The 17819-nt window shown below is 55.4% G+C and overlaps 1 protein-coding gene across 50 annotated transcripts in view; it reads left to right on the top strand.

The window, feature by feature from the left end:
- The window catches only part of MED15 (mediator complex subunit 15), an 86114-nt gene extending 68379 nt beyond the window's left edge, over positions 1 to 17735 (top strand). For 25 of the 50 annotated variants that reach the window (XM_077950625.1, XM_077950622.1, XM_077950668.1 and 22 more), the window contains 9 exons: positions 12719 to 12855; positions 12948 to 13075; positions 13262 to 13396; positions 13476 to 13539; positions 14515 to 14581; positions 15012 to 15172; positions 15258 to 15424; positions 15880 to 15978; positions 16686 to 17735. In XM_077950625.1, coding sequence (XP_077806751.1) covers positions 12719 to 12855; positions 12948 to 13075; positions 13262 to 13396; positions 13476 to 13539; positions 14515 to 14581; positions 15012 to 15172; positions 15258 to 15424; positions 15880 to 15978; positions 16686 to 16822 — 1095 coding nt within the window. In that variant the 3' untranslated portion in view covers positions 16823 to 17735. Of the gene's footprint in view, positions 1 to 4668; positions 4789 to 12718; positions 12856 to 12947; positions 13076 to 13261; positions 13397 to 13475; positions 13540 to 14514; positions 14582 to 15011; positions 15173 to 15257; positions 15425 to 15879; positions 15979 to 16685 lie in introns of all 50 variants that reach the window. The other 25 variants (XM_077950621.1, XM_077950645.1, XM_077950642.1 and 22 more) reach the window with 2 other exon arrangements.
- Positions 17736 to 17819: the final 84 nt, after the last annotated feature.

Raw genomic sequence — 17819 nt, 5'->3', positions numbered from 1 at the left:
AAAGTGAACAGCCATGGAACAGCCCATGTTCTCAGCTGGTGCAGGCCCAGCTGGTACGTTCGTTAGGCTTCTAGCTCAAGGAAGTGTCCGCTCTGCAGTCTCACTGGCATCCCATCACCTTCCAGAAGCAGGATGCCAGTTGTGTGTGCTCATGGCCCATGCTGAGCCTGTCCTTGAAGCGCTGGTCTTCCTGTCAGTTTCTCCACCCCTTGTTTCATGTGGAGGTCCCCGCCCAGCTGGCACAGGAAGGATAGAGAGTGGTTACCACTGTGGTTCATTGCCGAGTGAGTTTAGTGTTTTAAGGATCATTGCCTACCTGCCCTGTGGCACCATGTGCTGCCTTGCGGGGGATTCCCAAGTGCTAGTGGCAGAGGAGCCTTGTAGTTTCTCAAAGTCCAGCAATGGGTAGGGCGTATCTATGAGGTGCTTCTCAGTCCAAATGTAGCACCTTGAAATTCTGTAACCTGCATTCTGCTGGTTTTCTCTCAGAGCTTGGTCTTGCCTTGTTGCAAGCAGTGCAGTTTCTTGGGGGCTGATTGGACACCCTCACTGTATTGTTCCACCAATAGCAGCTCCCCCTGCTGGGGGATGGGGGGGTTTGGGCGCAGCCAGTGCTCTGAGGGGCCCTCTGGATTGATGATCTTCTTTTGAATCTTGAATTGGCACAGTGACCAGGTGAGGCTACGGTACTCTGATCTAAAAACTTTAAAAGTATGTGTGGTAACTGTAGAACCCAGAAAGTGGAGAGGAATAGAAGTAAGAGAACCATTCCATGAGAGAGAAGGTCTGGTGTCCTTTCTGGTTCTTTCCCATAATCAATGCCATGCTATCCTGCAGTTTTTGTGCAGCATCTTCCACATCAACATGGGATGAAATGTTCTCCTTTAATTAGAAAGCCCTGGTCGACGCCAAGGGACTCTCATCATACTCTGTGAATGTCTCCTGCCATCCTCAGTTACCGTCTTGTTCTTGGACCTTGTAATAATTTCCAATTTTTTGCTGTTACCAATGACACATATCTTGATGTCCTAGATTGTTCCTAGATTGTTTCTGAAACTAATAGAGGTGAGTGACTGGTTCACTTTGAGGGCCTTCAGATCTGATCAGCCACCATCTAACCAGGAGGTCAGAGATGCAGATTGGAGCTCCCCTTGTGTTGTTCACACAGTGGACATCAGGACGTGGTGACCACGTGTTGCAGCTTTGTATGTGTAAGCTGCTGCGTGCTGTGGAAACAGGCCTCTGAGTTCATGAATGAAATTCTGGGATTGGGGGCCCCAATGCCGGCAGCCCTCCATGCCGTCTCTCAAGTCCATCTTAGAGCCGAAGAGAGGCGCCCTGTTAGGCCCTTTGCAGTACTGTGGTGATGGGTGTGGTAAAGGGTAGCCTGGGACTGAGTATTCTAGAAAAATTGCTCAGCCTTGTGCTGTGCACACCTGGTTCTCTTTCCAGTGTTATTTATGTAGCTGAGAAGGGCGATGTCACCCACAGGGGGATTTAGCAGGACACAGCATACTTCTCTTTCTCCCCTGTAAAACCAGGACATGCCAGGCACAGTGGCTCATGCCTGTAATACCAACACTTTGGGAAAAGAGGTGAGAGGATCACTTGAGACCAGGAGTTCAAAACTATCCTGGGCAACACAGCAAGACCCTGTCTCTACAAAAAAATAAAAATAAAAAATTAGCTGGGCACAGTGGTGCATGTCTGCAGTCCCAGCTACTCGGGAGGCTGAGATGGGAGGATGATGCAAGCCCAGGGGTTTGAGGCTGCAGTGAGCTGTGATGACAGCATTGCACTGTAGCCTGGGAGACAGAGCAAGACTCTTGTCTCTTTAAAAAAGCAAGAAACAGGACAGAATGCATCTCGTTTTCTTTTTTTTTTTCTTTTTCTTTTTTTTTTTTTTTTGAGACGGAGTCTCGCTCTGTCGCCCAGGCTGGAGTGCAGTGGCGCGATCTCGGCTCACTGCAAGCTCCGCCTCCCGGGTTCACACCATTCTCCTGCCTCAGCCTCCCGAGTAGCTGGGACTACAGGCGCCCACAACCGCGCCCGGCTAATTTTTTGTATTTTTAGTAGAGACGGGGTTTCACCGTGGTCTCGATCTCCTGACCTTGTGATCCGCCCGCCTCGGCCTCCCAAAGTGCTGGGATTACAGGCGTGAGCCACCGCGCCCGGCTTTTTTTCTTTTTTTAAGACAGAGGCTCTTACTCTGTCACCCAGGCTGGAGTGCAATAGCGCAATCTCAGCTCACTGCAATTTCCGCCTACTGGGTTCAAGAGATTCTCCTGCCTCAGCCTCCCAAGTAGCTGGGATTACAGGCTTGTGCCTGGCTAATTTTGTATTTTTAGTAGAGAAGAGACAGGGTTTCTCCATGTTGGTCAGGCTGGTCTTGAATTCCCGACCTCAGGTGATCCACCCACCTTGGCCTCCCAAAGGCTGGGATTACAGGCATAAGTCACTATGCTGGGTTTTTGTTTTTTGTTTTTTGTTTGTTTGTTTGTTTTTGTTTTTGTTTTGTTTTTTTTGAGATAGTCTTGCTCTGTTGCCCAGGCTGGAGTGCATTGGCTCGATCTTGGCTCACTGCAACCCCACCTCCTGGGTTCAAGCAATTCTCTTGCCTCAGCTTCCCAAGTGGCTGGGATTACAGGTATGCGCCACCACACCTGGCTAATGTTTGTATTTTTAGTAGAGACGGGGTTTCGTTATGTTGGCCAGGCTGGTCTTGAACTCCTGGCCTCAAGAGATGAGCCCGCTTTGGCCTCCCAAAGTGCTGCAATTACAGGCGTAAGCCACTGTACCTGGCCATGCATCTCATTTTCAAACAGTCCTTATAATACTTTGTCGTTTAACCTTCTGTTCTTTTAGTATGTGAAAACCAAACTCTAATTTACAAGTCACAAAGGATTATCAAAGACAGACCTCCATTATAGACATGTATGTGGCATTGCTGATTCACAGCTGCTCTACTGAAGCCTTGGCCAGCCTGGAGGACCCTCTCTCTTTTCTGTGGATCCTTCTGCACAGTGACTGCAGTGGGGAGAGTCAGACCTGGGAGCGGGGAGAGGTTTTTTGGACTCCTCTCTGGGTAGATGTGTGTTGGGAAGTAGTGAAGTGTTGTTGAGAGCTGCCTGGCTCGTCGGATCCAGTAGACATAACTGGTGCTTTTGGGTTGGCATTTGTAGTTGAAACAAATTGGGCTTTCCTTATCAGGAGTTCTCAGTTATAAGAACACCAGTCAGCAGTACATTAGACTTAAGCTTTGCCTTCCTTGTGTTTTTTTGTTTGTTTTTCTCTTCCTGGAAAAAAGTTTGCTTCTCTCATACCATCTGACTTACTTCCAGGCTTTTCTCCCTTGTGGAACGAGTGCTGTTGAGCACTGCTGCACTCTCAGACGGGCTCCTCCGAAGTGCCGCAGGTAGTGGTAAATAGACTCTTACCCCATTGGGATCGCTTCTTTGTTTCTCACCCCCAGTTAGTTCATTTGTTCTGGCTGCAGGAGGAACGAGTGAGGTTCTGGTTGGCATCTGCTAGGCTGTGTCACTCCGTCTTCTCGTGCCTCCTGTGTGTGCCCATGGTTGCGAGTGTGGGCCCTGTGTGTGAGGCCACAGGTCTCCCTGCAGCCACTCTCCTGCTGGAGCTCTGTTATTGGCATCCGTCGCTGCCTGCACTGAAGGCTGGCAGCACCTTCCGGAGCTTGGGACCCAGAGCACAGCCTCCCACCATGAGATGTGTTGTTTTTCCGTGGATCAGTCCTGCTTTCTTTCTGAGCCTGGCGTGTTTTATTCTAGTTTGTTACCATCCTAAGTGCCTGTAGGCCTTGCTCTCTAGAAACGAGACTTGGGCCCCATCCCCAACTCAAAACCCAGAGCAAGAGTGGTCGGGCCTGGGCCCACAACAGTGCTCAGCTGCCCTGCTGCCTTTGTAGTTCAAGAAGTGTCCATTGATGAGGGAAATGGTCCTGGCTCATACTGGAGTTCCTGACTCACATCCCTGTGGAGGTGAACTTCCTCATCAGGGCGGAGGCCTGCCAAGCAGTCCCCCTAGGCTTCTCTTGCTCACCTTTGCCCATTTTTGTTATGAAAGAAAACCAGTTCCTCAATAGATACCAGAACCAGCAGCCTCAGGCCTGGAGGAGGAGAGGTGGATGATTTGGGTTTGGGCTGTAAGAAGTGTGCCACTGAGAAGGAAGGATGCTGTGAGCAGGCTTACCTGAGCTCATGGTTCAGTGGGAGTCGAGTGTTCTCATCACAAGCTTTGGTGGAATGTACTCTTGACGTCTGTCCCCGGGAGCCTGGTCTCCAGAAACACCAGTGCGGGCCCTCAAGGTCTGGCTCTGATGGTTCTGTGGGCTGTAGAATTCTAATCTGTTAGTGAGGTGTGTTCAGAAGTGTGTTGAGGACACCAGTGCAGGAGAGCAGCCAATAGAATAGAAAGGTCTGGAAGCAGCATTCTTGGCAAATCTTCTAGATTCCCAATGCCCAGATAGACCTGGAGGTGCTGTGGGCTTGAATGTGTGGGTGGCCTCCCCTCCCAGGCTGCCCTGAGCTGTCCAAGGGTTCCTCACCCTGGTGCTCCTTCTTGCAGAGGCTACACATGTCCTCTCCACCTGCCCAGGCACTGAGTTTCTTTGTTGCGATCACCTTGTCTGTTGTCCCTCTGTCCTCAAAGATGATCACGGAAGCCTTGGCCCAAGGTGGGATGCACATAAGAGCCCGGTTCCCGCCTACCACCGCTGTGTCCGCCGTCCCGTCAAGCTCCATCCCTTTGGGCAGACAGCCCATGGCACAGGTATTTAACGGGGCAGCGCCCAGGGCACGGCTGGGAGCTCAGGGCGTCCTCTGAGCGCCTTTGTAAAGCACACCTGTCATTATCATTGCCGGTGACTTCCTTTATGGTGGCTTTCAGAGTGCCAAACCCACAGTCACCTTTTTTTTTTTTTTTTTAAATGAAGCTAAGCCCAGCTTGTGCTTCTTGAGAGGATATGAATAAATATCTGGGTCTTTTCAGCTTAAAATAGTTATACTGTACGCATTTTCATGATAAAAATAAAACAGAAGCTAAGCAAAAGTTTTGCTTTCTAGAGCTGTGCTATCTAAGCATGTGTGGCTGTTTACATTTAAATTAACTAAAATTAGGCCGGGCACAGGGGCTCATGCCTGTAATCCCAACACCTTAGGAGGCTGAGATGGGAGGATCACTTGAGGCTGGGAGTTTGAGACCAGCCTGGTTCACATAGCGACATACTCTCTAATTATATATACATATATATTTTATTTTTCATGGGAAAAAATATATATATGTGTGTGTGTATTTTTTTTATTTTTTGAGACAGAGTCTCGCTCTCTGGCCCAGTCTGGAGTGCAATGGCACAATCTCGGCTCACTGCAAGATCTGCCTCCTGCGTTTGCACCATTCTCCTGCCTCAGCCTCCTGAGTAGCTGGGACCATAGGCGCCCGCCACCATACTCGGCTAATTTTTTGTATTTTTAGTAGAGACGGGGTTTCACCGTATTAGTCAGGATGGTGTTGATCTCCTGACCTCGTGATCCACCCGCCTCAGCCTCCCAAAGTGCTGGAATTACAGGCATGAGCCACCGCGCCCGGCCATATATTTTAAAAATGGAAAAAAAAAAAAAACCCCAAAAGTCAACTAAAATTAAATAAAATGAAAAAATGCAGTTCCTCAGTTGTACCAAATAAATTTCAAGCCCTCATTTGCCCACGGGGAAGCTAGTGGCTGCTGCAGTGGATAGCACAGACTCCAGAACGTGGCTTTTGTGGCCAAGATGGCATTGGGCCATGCTGTTGTAGAGTTTGCTGTGTAGAGTGTGTAATTTGTAATACACATCCCCTTTCTAGGTAGAGGTAGACTTCTGTGTACATTTTGCTTTTCAGGGATATGAATTCCCGGCTTCTCTTTATTGTATGAAATTTGGAATTGCTCCATGGTACAGTCATTTGTTTAACAAGTAGTTACCACATGCATTCTGTGTGCCAGGCACTGTGCTAAGGTTCTGAGAATAAAATGATGCTGAAGTTCTCTAATCATACAGGCTTTCCATTTTAGTGGGTTTGTTGTGGAAACCTCAAATTTGCCAAAAGAACTTTACAATTCAGTTTCTGTTTTAGGGGAAATGCCTCTATAATCCTAGCAGACAGTGGTCCCTGCCCATCCCTGAATGCCCAGGTGCAGGCACTGCCACCACCCTGGCTTGTGCAGCGCTGTCTCTGCAGCTCTGTTCTACAGAGGAAGAAGTGGAGGCTGAGCCAGGATGGCCCTTGGTCCATGTGGCCCCAAGTCCGGTGCCACACACCACACACTGCCAAGAGAGTGGCCTGGGCCCCCATTGGGTGCATGTTAAGCTTTTGCCTTCCCTGCATACTAACCCCCTGGGTTACCCGAGATGTGCCATTTACATAGTTACTGACTGGAACTTAAGTTCTCTGGCAGGGACCTCCTTTTTGGTAGTTGTTGAATTACAGCAGGAGGAAGTGCCTGGAATCGGCTGGTGGAAAGGCTTTGGTGAAAGAGCTCTCCAGAGGAGCGGAAGTTGGGAGTGAGGAAGTAGGTTGTTTGGCTGTGGTGGAAAGGAGGCCAGTGTGGGCAGAAGCCAGGGTGCAGTTCCCCATGGCCTGGAGGCTGTGAGCTCCGCGATCCACTCACATGCTGCTGGTGTCTCCTTGACCAGACAGACCCCTTTGGGTTCTGCACTCTTGTCTGCTAAAACTGCTTTTTCTCCTTTCCTTTAGCCTCTGGCTTAGTATCCACTGGGTTCACAGAATCAGGTTGGGTTGTTATGTGGAGGAATGACTTTAGTAGCAGCGTGTAGGACTGATTTTTATAAACACAAAAAGTCCCCAATGTTTTCAGTGTGTGATACGTGCCAGTGCCAGGCCTTGAGCTAAGCTCTTTGTGTACAGAGCCTCACTGTTTCTCGTTGCAGCAGGTCATAGTTCGAACATTTAGCCCCTTTTACAGACTGAGAGTGCCCCCAGGGAGCCACCAAGTCAGTATCGAGGGCTCAAATGAAACCCTTGTGCCTTGGCCTCTCAGCAGGTTTCTTCTGGCAACTCCTCACTCCCCTTCCTGCTGGGCTGATGACCTGGCTCCTCCTCCTTGTTTACTGGGCACTCTCGGGTGGGCCCCCCCATTATCCCGCAAGACCAGGCTCTGTCCTGGGCATTGGCTTGCCCATACTGTGTTGTGGACTGGCCACTCCCCACACCCAGCTGCTGGTGTTGCCACCTAGACTTCTCATAGGCAGCCCCTCCCTCCCTCCTTCCCACCAGTTCCCAAACCCACTCAGTCTTTCCCTCCCCAACCTTCCCTGGCCCTTAGATTAAGGCTGCCCTGAGTTATGCCAGCTAATAGGTCTCACTCTCTTTAGAAGCTTCCAATCCCCATAGGCAAGGAGGTAAGGTGGAGCAGAGGAAGGATAGAGAAATATATGATGAAGCCAAAAAGTTAGTGCCTTGGAGTAAATGCCATGGAGAATTCTGGTTTGTCCTCTTTGCACTGTGTGGGTTGAGTGAGAGCACCGGCATGGGAAGATGCTGGCTAACTCCACACAGATTTAGTCACCAGGTTCCGCCCATTCGCACTGGCAGTGAGGGGCATACCTCTGAACCTTTGGGATTGTTCACTGAGGACAAATGTGGCGGCATTTAGAAAGTATTCCTTGTCCTGGCAGTAGACAAAAGCCACAGGATTTATGGAAAGAGGAAGGAAGGCACAGAACTGGGGCAAAGTTCTGGTTTTGTTTCTGTTTTGTTGTTGTTGTTGTTTATTTGTTTTTCTTTTTTTGAGACAGAGTCTCATGCTTGTCCCCCAGGTAGGAGTGCAATGGCGTGATCTTGGCTCACTGCAGCCTCCACCTCCTGGGTTCAAGTGATTCTCCTGCCTCAGCCTCCCGAGTAGCTGGAATTACAGGTGCCTGCCACCATGCCTGGCTAATTTTTGTATTTCTAGTAGAGATGGGGTTTCACCATGTTGGCCAGGCTGGTCTTGAACTCCTAACTTCAGGTGATCCGCCCGCCTCGGCAACCTAAAGTTTTGGGATTATAGGCCTGAATCACTGCACCCAGCCTTGTTCTGTGTTTTTAAAGCAGATTTGTTCATGCTTGTCAGCTGCAAAAAAGGAAACTGGCAGGAGTTTAGGGAGGGAGAAAAGCCAATGGAGGGACACCCTGGAGTGGAGGCCTCCCTGCTGCCCAGGCAGCTGCTCTGCAGCCCTTGCTGGTCCTGGCCTTCCCCGCAGAGGGCCCTCCCCCAGCTCAGCCCTCTACGTTGGGCTGCAGTACCAGGCTCCCTGGTACATCCTCCCATACCTGGCTGTGGGACAGCCTTGGGGACGTGAAGCATGCTGGGCACCGTGTACCAAGGGCATTCACCTGCCCACACCAGCTGGCTCCAGAGGTGTGCTGCTGCTTTTGTGTCATTATCTTTCAATCCAGTCCCTTCCGAGAAAAGAGAGTTTATCCCAGCAACGTATCTGTTGACCTCACCGGAATTGCCCCACTGTGTCCCATCTGAGCTCTCAGGAGCCAGAACCTGCTGACTCCGGTGTGTCCAGTTGGCCATCCAGTGGCCACTGTCCTTCCAGCTACCTGCCCTCAGCAGTCAGCAAGACGAAGTCTGGAGACCACACTGCCTGTCTGCTCTTGTTCTTTCCTTGTGGCAACAAATTGGGTCCAAGAAAACAGGTGGAGCTAAAAGAGTGGGAACATACGTGCCCCATGGGCTCTTCTCCAGAGGCCTCGCAGGGCCCGGGCTTCCTCCCTCTGTCTTGACGGCACATGGCTGCATCTTCCTGTAACGGTGGGCATGCCTCACGGACTCAGGCTACCAGGTCCAAGCAGGATTCTGTGCTGGGTGCATGCTGGATAACGGTGCCCAGCACAGGGGCCCAGGGGGTGGCATAACCCATGCCACAATCCTCCCTTGGCAGGTGTAAGTAGGCAGTGCCTTCCTCACTAGGGGCTCGTCATTTGACTAGAGAGGCCCTGTTGCCTCCCTGTTCCCTGCTCCAATCCCAGACCTGACATGAGCCCAAGGACTGGGAGTTTTCTTTCTCACCTCTCTGGCTGCCTCCCTAGAGCCTAGAGCCTGTCTTTGGATGAGTCTTTGGGGAGCTGCTTCTCATCCCAGGTGCTGGACTTGGACTGCCTGCCACAAACACCTGGGCACAGGGCCTGGTTTCCTGCTCTCATGCTCTTGGAAATGAATGGGTTCCCTTTGTTTGTTTTTCTTCCCACTAGAAATCTCCCTGCCTCCCATCCTCTGGGCTCTGCTGGCTGCCAGCTGCCAGGGTGAAAGCCGTGTTCCACTGCGCCCTGGGGAGGGCCTCTAGGGGGCACACTGAGTGCTGGAGCCTGGAGCCAGGAACGGTTCCCAGTATATGGGGGGGACTGGGGGGAGCGCGCAGTGCCGCCAGCCTTGCCTGAGGGTTCCTCTGTGGGATGGAGCTCCTTGGACCAGCCTTTCTGCCCTCCCACCTCCTATCTAGCCCACTGTGTTCACCTGCCTTCAGCTCCAGGCTGCTGTGTGGGTCCCTTTCCCAGAAATGCAGTTCATGCCATTGTTGCTGGGGTGTTGATGTTTAACGTGCCTGAGGTCCCTTCATCACTAGGGTGACCTTGAGCAAGTCACTTCCCTCTGAGCTCCCTGTTCCCAACCTGTGACACAGGTGACAGGTGGTGTGCACTTAGAAGCTCTTTCCCTAGCAGGTGTGACATTCTTGTCCTGGGCCCTTTGCTAGTAGCTGTGACACACCGGCGCCCGCGCCCCTGGCCGAATATGACCAGAGAGTGCACAGAGCAGCAGTTCCCCTTGGTCCTTGGCCCTGTGCCCGCTAGGGGCTCATCCTTTGACTGGAGAGGCACTGTTGCCTCCCTGTTTCCTGCTCCAGTCCCAGACCCGACATGAGCCCAAGGGCTGGGAGGTTTCTTTCTCACCTCTCTGGCTGCCTCTCTAGAGCCAGTTCTGTCTTCAGATGAGTCTTTGGGGTGCTGCTTCTCATCCCAGGTGCTGGACTTGGACTGTCTACCACTGACACCTGGGCACAGGGCCTGGCTTCCTGTTCTCGTGCTCTTGGAAATGAAAGGGTGCCCCTAGTTTGTTTTTCTTCCCACTAGAAATCTCCCTGCCTCCCATCCTCTGGGTTCTGCTGGCTGCCAGCTGCCCTGGCCTGGAGCAGCTGAAGAACTGAGATAGACCTAAGTTCTGGGTGGGTGCTTGGGGGTCCCACGGGCGTGGCTGGTGAGATTGCTGCTTCGGGGCCAAAGCGGGTGCTGGGCTTCCTGAGGTTCGAGAGCAGATAAGAACTCTCGAGTGGCAATGAGGGCCGTGTGGTGGCCTTCCCTGCTCGGCGGTCTGCCCAGCCTGCAGCTGCCTTGCTCCTCAGAGAAACGCTGAGCTTTAGGCCGCAGACAAGAGCTGACCATCTCCTAGAAGGGCCAGCTGCTCAGGCACAGCGCCTCTCTGGAAGAGGCGGTCAGAGAGAGGCGAGGGGGAGGGGCCTGACCTTCAAGCAGAAAGAGGTGAGCTTGTGAGACAGCTTTCTGAGGTGCAGGTAGAGAGCAGCAGCAAGTCAGGCACGGGTCAGGAAAGGCAGAGTGGTGACGGGGCTGCTGGGGGCTTTAGAAGGGACCCCACCACAGGGCGGGCCGTGCTCCACAGGGTTGGGCTGAGCGTGGAGCCCGAAGTCTTTACTTCCCACTCCTCGGTGCCGTCTGTGGTTCTCTGTATGGAATTTTCTGGCCTTGGGATTTTGTTGACACCTGGATGAGTCTAGAACATGTGTTCTGGTGTCTGAGACATGCCCTCACTCCCCTTCAGCCAGGACTCTGTGCACCCCAGCACCCTGAATGCACAGGACTTTGGTGGGAGAAACCTCTGTACTTGTTCAACTCAGAATTTTAGCAAATGAAGTCACATCAGTCACAATTCTGACCTTGCTAACCTTTGCGAGAATCACCACGAGCCATTTTGCTCCACTAAGTAGAGCGATGAGGCCCGGCAGGCTGAGGCTGGGGCTCCTGTACTCTGCCCCTCCTCTCCCAGGCAGCGGTGTCTTGATCACAAAGCAGTGGTAACAGTCCATTCCATCGGTTGATGTCCACTGGGCCAGTGGCTTTGGATAGGGACCTCTGACCCAGCCATGCTGGAAGTGCCCTGCTGTGGTCACACCCTGTGCCTTAGCCCCCTACCCCCTGGTCTCCCAGCACACGTGGTTCAGGAGCGGCCTGCACCCAACATCCCTTGCAGCACTGTCAGGCACACCCCATGGAACAGGCAGGACAGAAAGAGCATTCCGCTCCAGGAGCTTGATCCAGGTGGTGCTGAAAGGGCAGTGCCACCCTGCCCTCTGCTGCCTGGTGGGGTGGTGAGGAGGGCAGCATTCTGTTTGTGGGCTCTGGGCCTGGTTCCCAATTTAAGGAGCTTAGAAAGCAGCAGTCCTGTCCCAGTACTCAGAGCACTGTGGTGGAGGTGCTTGGGGAGTTGTGTGAGCTGTGGCCCCAGACAGGTGCTCATGGCCAGAGTGCCCCAGGAGAAGCACTGAGTTGGTCTACAGAAATGGACGGTCCAGGGGCCTGGCTCCTAGGCAGGCTGTGAGGGGATGCTCGGCATGCAGGGGGTTGACTAGGGTGTGGGAAATGCCACCGTGGGCCCATGGGGGCCTCTGAAGCTAGTAGGGCCTTCAGGGTTCCCCCAGTGTGACAAGGCAGCCCTCTTTGCTGAGAGTCCCTCTAGGGGAGGCCATTCACCCGGGTCTGGCAGGCAGCTGTCCTCCCCATCAAAACTGCCATCTGTGCTCCACCCCAGGAAGGTGTGGGTGTTTCACACATGCTTGTCCCTGATGCCTGGGTGGTGTGGTTTCATCCCTAGAGTTTACGGATGAAGACAGTGGTGTCCCTTGTGCAGACAATGGGCTGATTGATCTTATTTGTATCGTGCCCAATAAGGCCTGGGGAGCAGAGCAGCAGCCTTGCTCTGCAGACACACAGGGCCTCAGAGGACTCAGGTGCACGCCTGCATGGCAGAACCAGGCTCTGGGCCCAGGTGTCTTTGACACTGAGTAGCTCGCCTCTCCCAGGGGCACTGGTGTGGGCTGATACCAGTGCCACCATGGGTGTGTGTGTGGCTCCCTGGGCCACCTCACTCCAATTAAGCAGGTCCAGGTGGGACACAGCCTGGGACCAGCCCTGCAGCTGCATGTGTTAACCAAAGAGATGGCCACGGCCACCGGGATTGTCCTTGGTGCAGTCAGCCTGTGGGCTGCGGGGGCTTGTGGAAGCATGTGGGAAGACAGTCCCACTGGTCAGCAGAGCAAGGTCCTCACCAACCCACAAAGGAGCACGTCACAGGACAGGCAGGCGTGGCAGGGAAGGCCAGGCTAGTGCCAGCCGAGGGCATTACCTCCCAGACTGCCCTTTTCCTCACACATCTATGACACAGCCCTCAAAGCCTGTGTCTCTGTGGGCCCCTGGCCAAGGAGCAAGGGCTGCCCTGCGTGGCCCCCCTGCCAGTTCCTTGGTCACCTCATGCTGTGTGCCATGCTGGGGGATGTGCCTGTGTGTATGTCCTGGTGGCATTTGGATGAAGACACAGGTGTGTGGTGAGGCTGTGCAGGAGGACGGACCTGTGTGTGAGGTGGGCAGGTGGTGTGGAGGTGGGCGGGCGTGTGGCAGTGCGCCAGCTGAGCCCCTCCACTTCCAGGTCAGCCAGAGCAGCCTCCCCATGCTGTCCTCGCCATCACCGGGCCAGCAGGTGCAGACCCCACAGTCGATGCCCCCTCCCCCGCAGCCATCCCCGCAGCCTGGCCAGCCCGGCTCACAGCCCAACTCCAACGTCAGGTAGGCCTGGCCTGGGGTGTCCCTCCCCGCCTGGACCTCAAGGCTGGCCCTGCCTGGACCCCAGCTCACATGTTTCTCTCACTTGTCTGCAGCTCCGGCCCTGCCCCGTCCCCCAGTAGCTTCCTGCCCAGCCCTTCACCACAGCCCTCCCAGAGCCCAGTGACGGCGCGGACCCCACAGAACTTCAGTGTCCCCTCACCTGGACCTTTAAACACACCTGGTAAGTTGGGCCTGGGGTCCATGGCCCCATCGTGTGACCTGTACTCGGCCTGGTGGGTTGAGGTGCTGAGGTCACCGCTCACCGTTATGAGGCCTCAGCTCATACTGGGTGTGCGAGCTCTGGGGCCCTCAGAGCTCACGCTCCCCGCCTGAGGGTCGAGTGGCCTCACCCACCTGTGTCCTGCAGTGAACCCCAGCTCTGTCATGAGCCCAGCCGGCTCCAGCCAGGCCGAGGAGCAGCAGTACCTGGACAAGCTGAAGCAGCTGTCCAAGTACATCGAGCCCCTGCGTCGCATGATCAACAAGATCGACAAGAACGAAGGTGGGCTGCGGCCGGGGCAGGGCCTGCACCCTGGGGACACTGCCGGGCTTGTGTCTTAGTGTCCTCTCTTCTGTCCCAGACAGAAAAAAGGACCTGAGTAAGATGAAGAGCCTTCTGGATATTCTGACAGATCCCTCGAAGCGGTGAGCTTTGCACACAGCCCACGGAGGGTCCACAGGGGCATGGATAGCCCAGCCATGGATGAGCACTTGGTGATGATGTGGATTTAGCAAAGGCACCGGGCAGCTCTTTGAGCCCTGGCCAGAGGCCTCCAAGGCTCCACTCTGGTGTGTGCTGAGGCTTCAAGCCCAGGCTTCATCTTGGCCAGTGCCCAGCCTTTGCCCTACTCCTGGCCGCTGCTGTGGCCCTCATGCTGGGCCATCACAGCCAGACCTCACCAGCCAGCAGCCAGGGGCCCAGCTTGCAGTGGCCTCACCATCAGCTGGCCTGATGGGCCTGAGCCTGACCTGGAGTTCTGCCCCTGACTTGCCGGTGACCATGGGCAGGCGACTGCATCTCAGTTACCCATTTGTAGCTCATGTGTGCTGTCTTGAAAATGAAACAAGATGGCTCTGGTGAGAAGCAGGTGGAAGGCAGGGCCACTGGCCACGGTGCTGTGAGGATCAGTGCTCGGGCAGTGCCTCCAAACTGCATGGGCACTGGCATATACCTCCCTCTCACCTCAACTCAGGCTGTTCCCCCCACCCCTGTCTAGAAGGGTCTCTCTGTTCTGCTTGTCTGGATAGAATGCCAGTCACTATTGGGTGGTCCTCCAGGCCTTCATGGGTTGATCCTTTGTTAGGGTTATAGGGATGAGCGGGGCAGGGACTGGCCTACATGAGAATGAGGCATTCCCAGCCTAATGAGGGGCCTGGCCACTGTCCCTTCTCTTGCCCCATCGCCTCACTCTGCCAACCAGGGACAAGCAACTCCTGGGTTTGAGGGCTGCCTGCCTTCAACTCTGGGTCTGGGAACAGCCAGTCAACTGGTAGGAGCTCCTGCAGAGGAGGTTTCTGATGGCCAAGGCCCAGTGGCAGTGGTTGGGATCCCAGCCTGAGAGCTGCCATGTCTCCCACTCTTCCAGCACAGAGGTCAGCCCAAGTCCTCTCTCTCTGCAGGTGTCCCCTGAAGACGTTGCAAAAGTGTGAGATCGCCCTGGAGAAACTCAAGAATGACATGGCGGTGGTGAGTGGGATGCCAGACACCCCTAGGGGAACCAGGGCTCCCCCAAGAGCTCCTGAGAGCACCGCTGGGATGGTCCTTCAAGGTCAGGGCATCTGGGTGGGGGCTGGGCCTGACCTTGGACCCTGCCCACGAGGCTTCCAGGCCAGGTCTGCTGTGCTGGATGGGAGCATGGGAGAAGTCACCCTCTGTCTATGGCCCCCATGGGTGCCTCCTCCACCCAGTTCAGAGGAGGCAGGGACTGTAGGGAAGACAGGCTGTAGGGGTGGGGGATTATTCCCAGAATCAGCCAACATTGTCTGCACAAGGGTGGAGGCTGTGAGAGGGGCCTCAGGAATCTGGCTGTGAGTGACAACGGGCCTGGGGTGTGAAAGCCCCCTAAATGGGGAACCCTCGGGTCCTGGGCTGCTGACCGTGCCCATCCTGCCTCCAGCCCACTCCCCCACCGCCCCCGGTGCCACCGACCAAACAGCAGTACCTATGCCAGCCGCTCCTGGACGCCGTCCTGGCCAACATCCGCTCACCTGTCTTCAACCATTCCCTGTACCGCACATTCGTTCCAGCCATGACCGCCATTCACGGCCCACCCATCACGTACGTCCAGCTGGGCTGGGCTTCGCGGAGGGCGGCCAGCCCTGGGCCGCGTGTGCCCGGTGTGGTCACCATGCCGCCTCCCCAGGGCCCCGGTGGTGTGCACCCGGAAGCGCAGGCTTGAGGATGATGAGCGGCAGAGCATCCCCAGTGTGCTCCAGGGCGAGGTGGCCAGGCTGGACCCCAAGTTCCTAGTAAACCTGGACCCTTCTCACTGCAGCAACAATGGCACTGTCCACCTGATCTGCAAGCTGGGTGAGTGTCCAGAGGGCTGGGGCTGGCATGGGAAAGCAGGCCCTGACTGCAGCCCCAGGACTCTGCCATCTGAGCCAGAGGGCACAGCGCCCAGAACCCCCCCTGCATTCACGCCCCGCCAGGCTGTCTGCTCTATCCTCATACACACCGGGCCCCAGACAGCCTGATGATGCCTCAGTCCTCACTGCCAAAGCCCGCACACTCTCACCTCCCCAACACAGATGTGGCTCTGGGGCCCTAGGGAGGTGGTAGGCAGGACCTCTGGGCACCCATCGATGCAGGGCACTCCAGGCTTCATGTTTGGAAATCTGAGAGTCAGAGAGACCTCTTCCAGGCTTTGCCACAAGCCTCACCAGAACCTCCCAGGGTGTGAAGAGTCCTGTTCCAGAGCAGGGCTGTGAGGCAAGGCAGGCTGGGGCTTGTTCAGGTCACAGATACAGCCTTCTGTGTTGCAGATGACAAGGACCTCCCGAGTGTGCCACCGCTGGAGCTCAGTGTGCCCGCTGACTATCCTGCCCAAAGCCCGCTGTGGATCGACCGGCAGTGGCAGTACGGTAGGTAGACCCAGAGGAGCTGTCTGGGGACCCAGGGCAAGCAGGGGTCATTGTGGAAAACCAGGCTTCCACTGCAGCGGGGACAGCCGCTCTGCGCTCCTGCCCCTCTCCAGCTCAAGCCCCTCCCTCACCTCTTCTGGCTCCTCCTGCACAGACAGGAGCGGGTTGTCCAGTGGTCACCTGAGAGGAAAGGGTCTCTGCTCCCACTGTGTCCCTTCGCCCTTTCAACTTGTGTCAGGTCAACTGTCCAGGGTGGTTGTGTTCAGTGGGTGAGGGATGAGTAAGCCCATGGCTCAAGGACAGACCCTGCTCTTCCCGGAGGCCACTAGCTTCCCAGAGGCCACTACCTTGGCGGGGCTGATGGGTCCCACCGGCAGCTTGAGCGCACAGGGCCCCATCTGGGTGATGTGGCTCCAGAGAGAACTACGGTGGCAGGGGGCAGTCTCCCTGAGCCCAGAGCTGGCACAGCAGAGCTGGGCTGGGTCCCCAAGGTTGTTAGAGGCAGAGCGCTAGATCCTGTTCAGATTCAGTTCTTCACTGACGACGAGGCTCTGGGAGGAGAACCTGAAGGCCGGGCACCATGCAGGACATCACCTCCTGGTGCTTCGGCTGGAGCCTGGGGCTGCCCCTTGCGGAGCACTGCCGGGTATGCCAGGAGCGAGCTCTGCACTGGCTGCCTTAGGTTCACACCTGCTACGTTGTTGCAGACGCCAACCCCTTCCTCCAGTCGGTGCACCGCTGCATGACCTCCAGGCTGCTGCAGCTCCCAGACAAGCACTCGGTCACCGCCTTGCTCAACACCTGGGCCCAGAGCGTCCACCAGGCCTGCCTCTCAGCCGCCTAGCCATAACTGCAGGGATGGCCCACAGCCTCATCGGGGCCAAGGACACATGCCTCCTGTCAGACACTTCTAGGTGTTGGCTTCCTTAGAGAGCCTGGGGTTAGGTTAGCTTTCCTGCTTTTATCTTCTGCCTTGGGGACCTGCCAAACGAAATCCCACACCTGTACAGAACTGGGATAGGCGCAGTGGAGCGGGCTGCTTGGGGGGCGTTGGCCGACTTCTTAGAGAAGGCCCTCCATGTGACTTCCTCCAAGGAGCCAGATGCGATCCTCGGGCTGCTCTCACCGTGGCCTGTCCAGGGTCCAGGTCCATCTCAGCAGCGTGAGGGTGCACTCAGGGTGTTTAGAGCATCTTGTGTGTGCTAGACACACTGCTACTCGTTTCTATAGGAGAACACAGAGGACATAGGAAACCCTTAAAACACACATGGGATTCTCTGGTCACAGTTTTGGGTTCAGGCTACGCTGCTTTGGGCAGGTGCAGCACCCCCCAGGGAAGCCCCCAAGTCCAGGGCACAGGCTGCCTTTTGGAGGGAGTGCTGGCCCATGGGTGCTGCCGGCTTCCTGCCACCAGCTGGGCCTCAGCCCTCACGGCATTCCTGCTGAGCACTGTGGAGCACCCAGGGAGCAGGGACATCGGGGGTCCTGCTGCTGGCACCCCTGCACCGCTGGCATGAGGGCCATGTCCCCACTGTGAAGGATGAAGAGCAAGGCCCTCGGGACCCGCGTCCTCAGAGCACCACACACTGAGCCACCCAGAGAGAATGGGCCTGGCAGCGGGCCGGGGCCATGCGGGGAGTGCCTCCCTGTGTTGCCTGCCACTCTGGGCACTGGCCAGCAGCCCTCTGGTGAGAAGAGGTCCCCCCTTTTTATGTGCACTACCCCACCATCTGTGATTATAATAAATTTATTATTCCTGTGTTTGCCAGTTGTTCATCACTGTGTCCCCTTCTCCATGAATCTGGGCTCGCTGTCCTGTCAGGATGCTGTCAGCCTTGGGG

Source organism: Macaca mulatta, chromosome 10 (genome assembly GCF_049350105.2).
Source record: "Macaca mulatta isolate MMU2019108-1 chromosome 10, T2T-MMU8v2.0, whole genome shotgun sequence".
Taxonomy (NCBI): domain Eukaryota; kingdom Metazoa; phylum Chordata; class Mammalia; order Primates; family Cercopithecidae; genus Macaca; species Macaca mulatta.
This window is presented reverse-complemented; position numbering and strand designations above follow the sequence as displayed.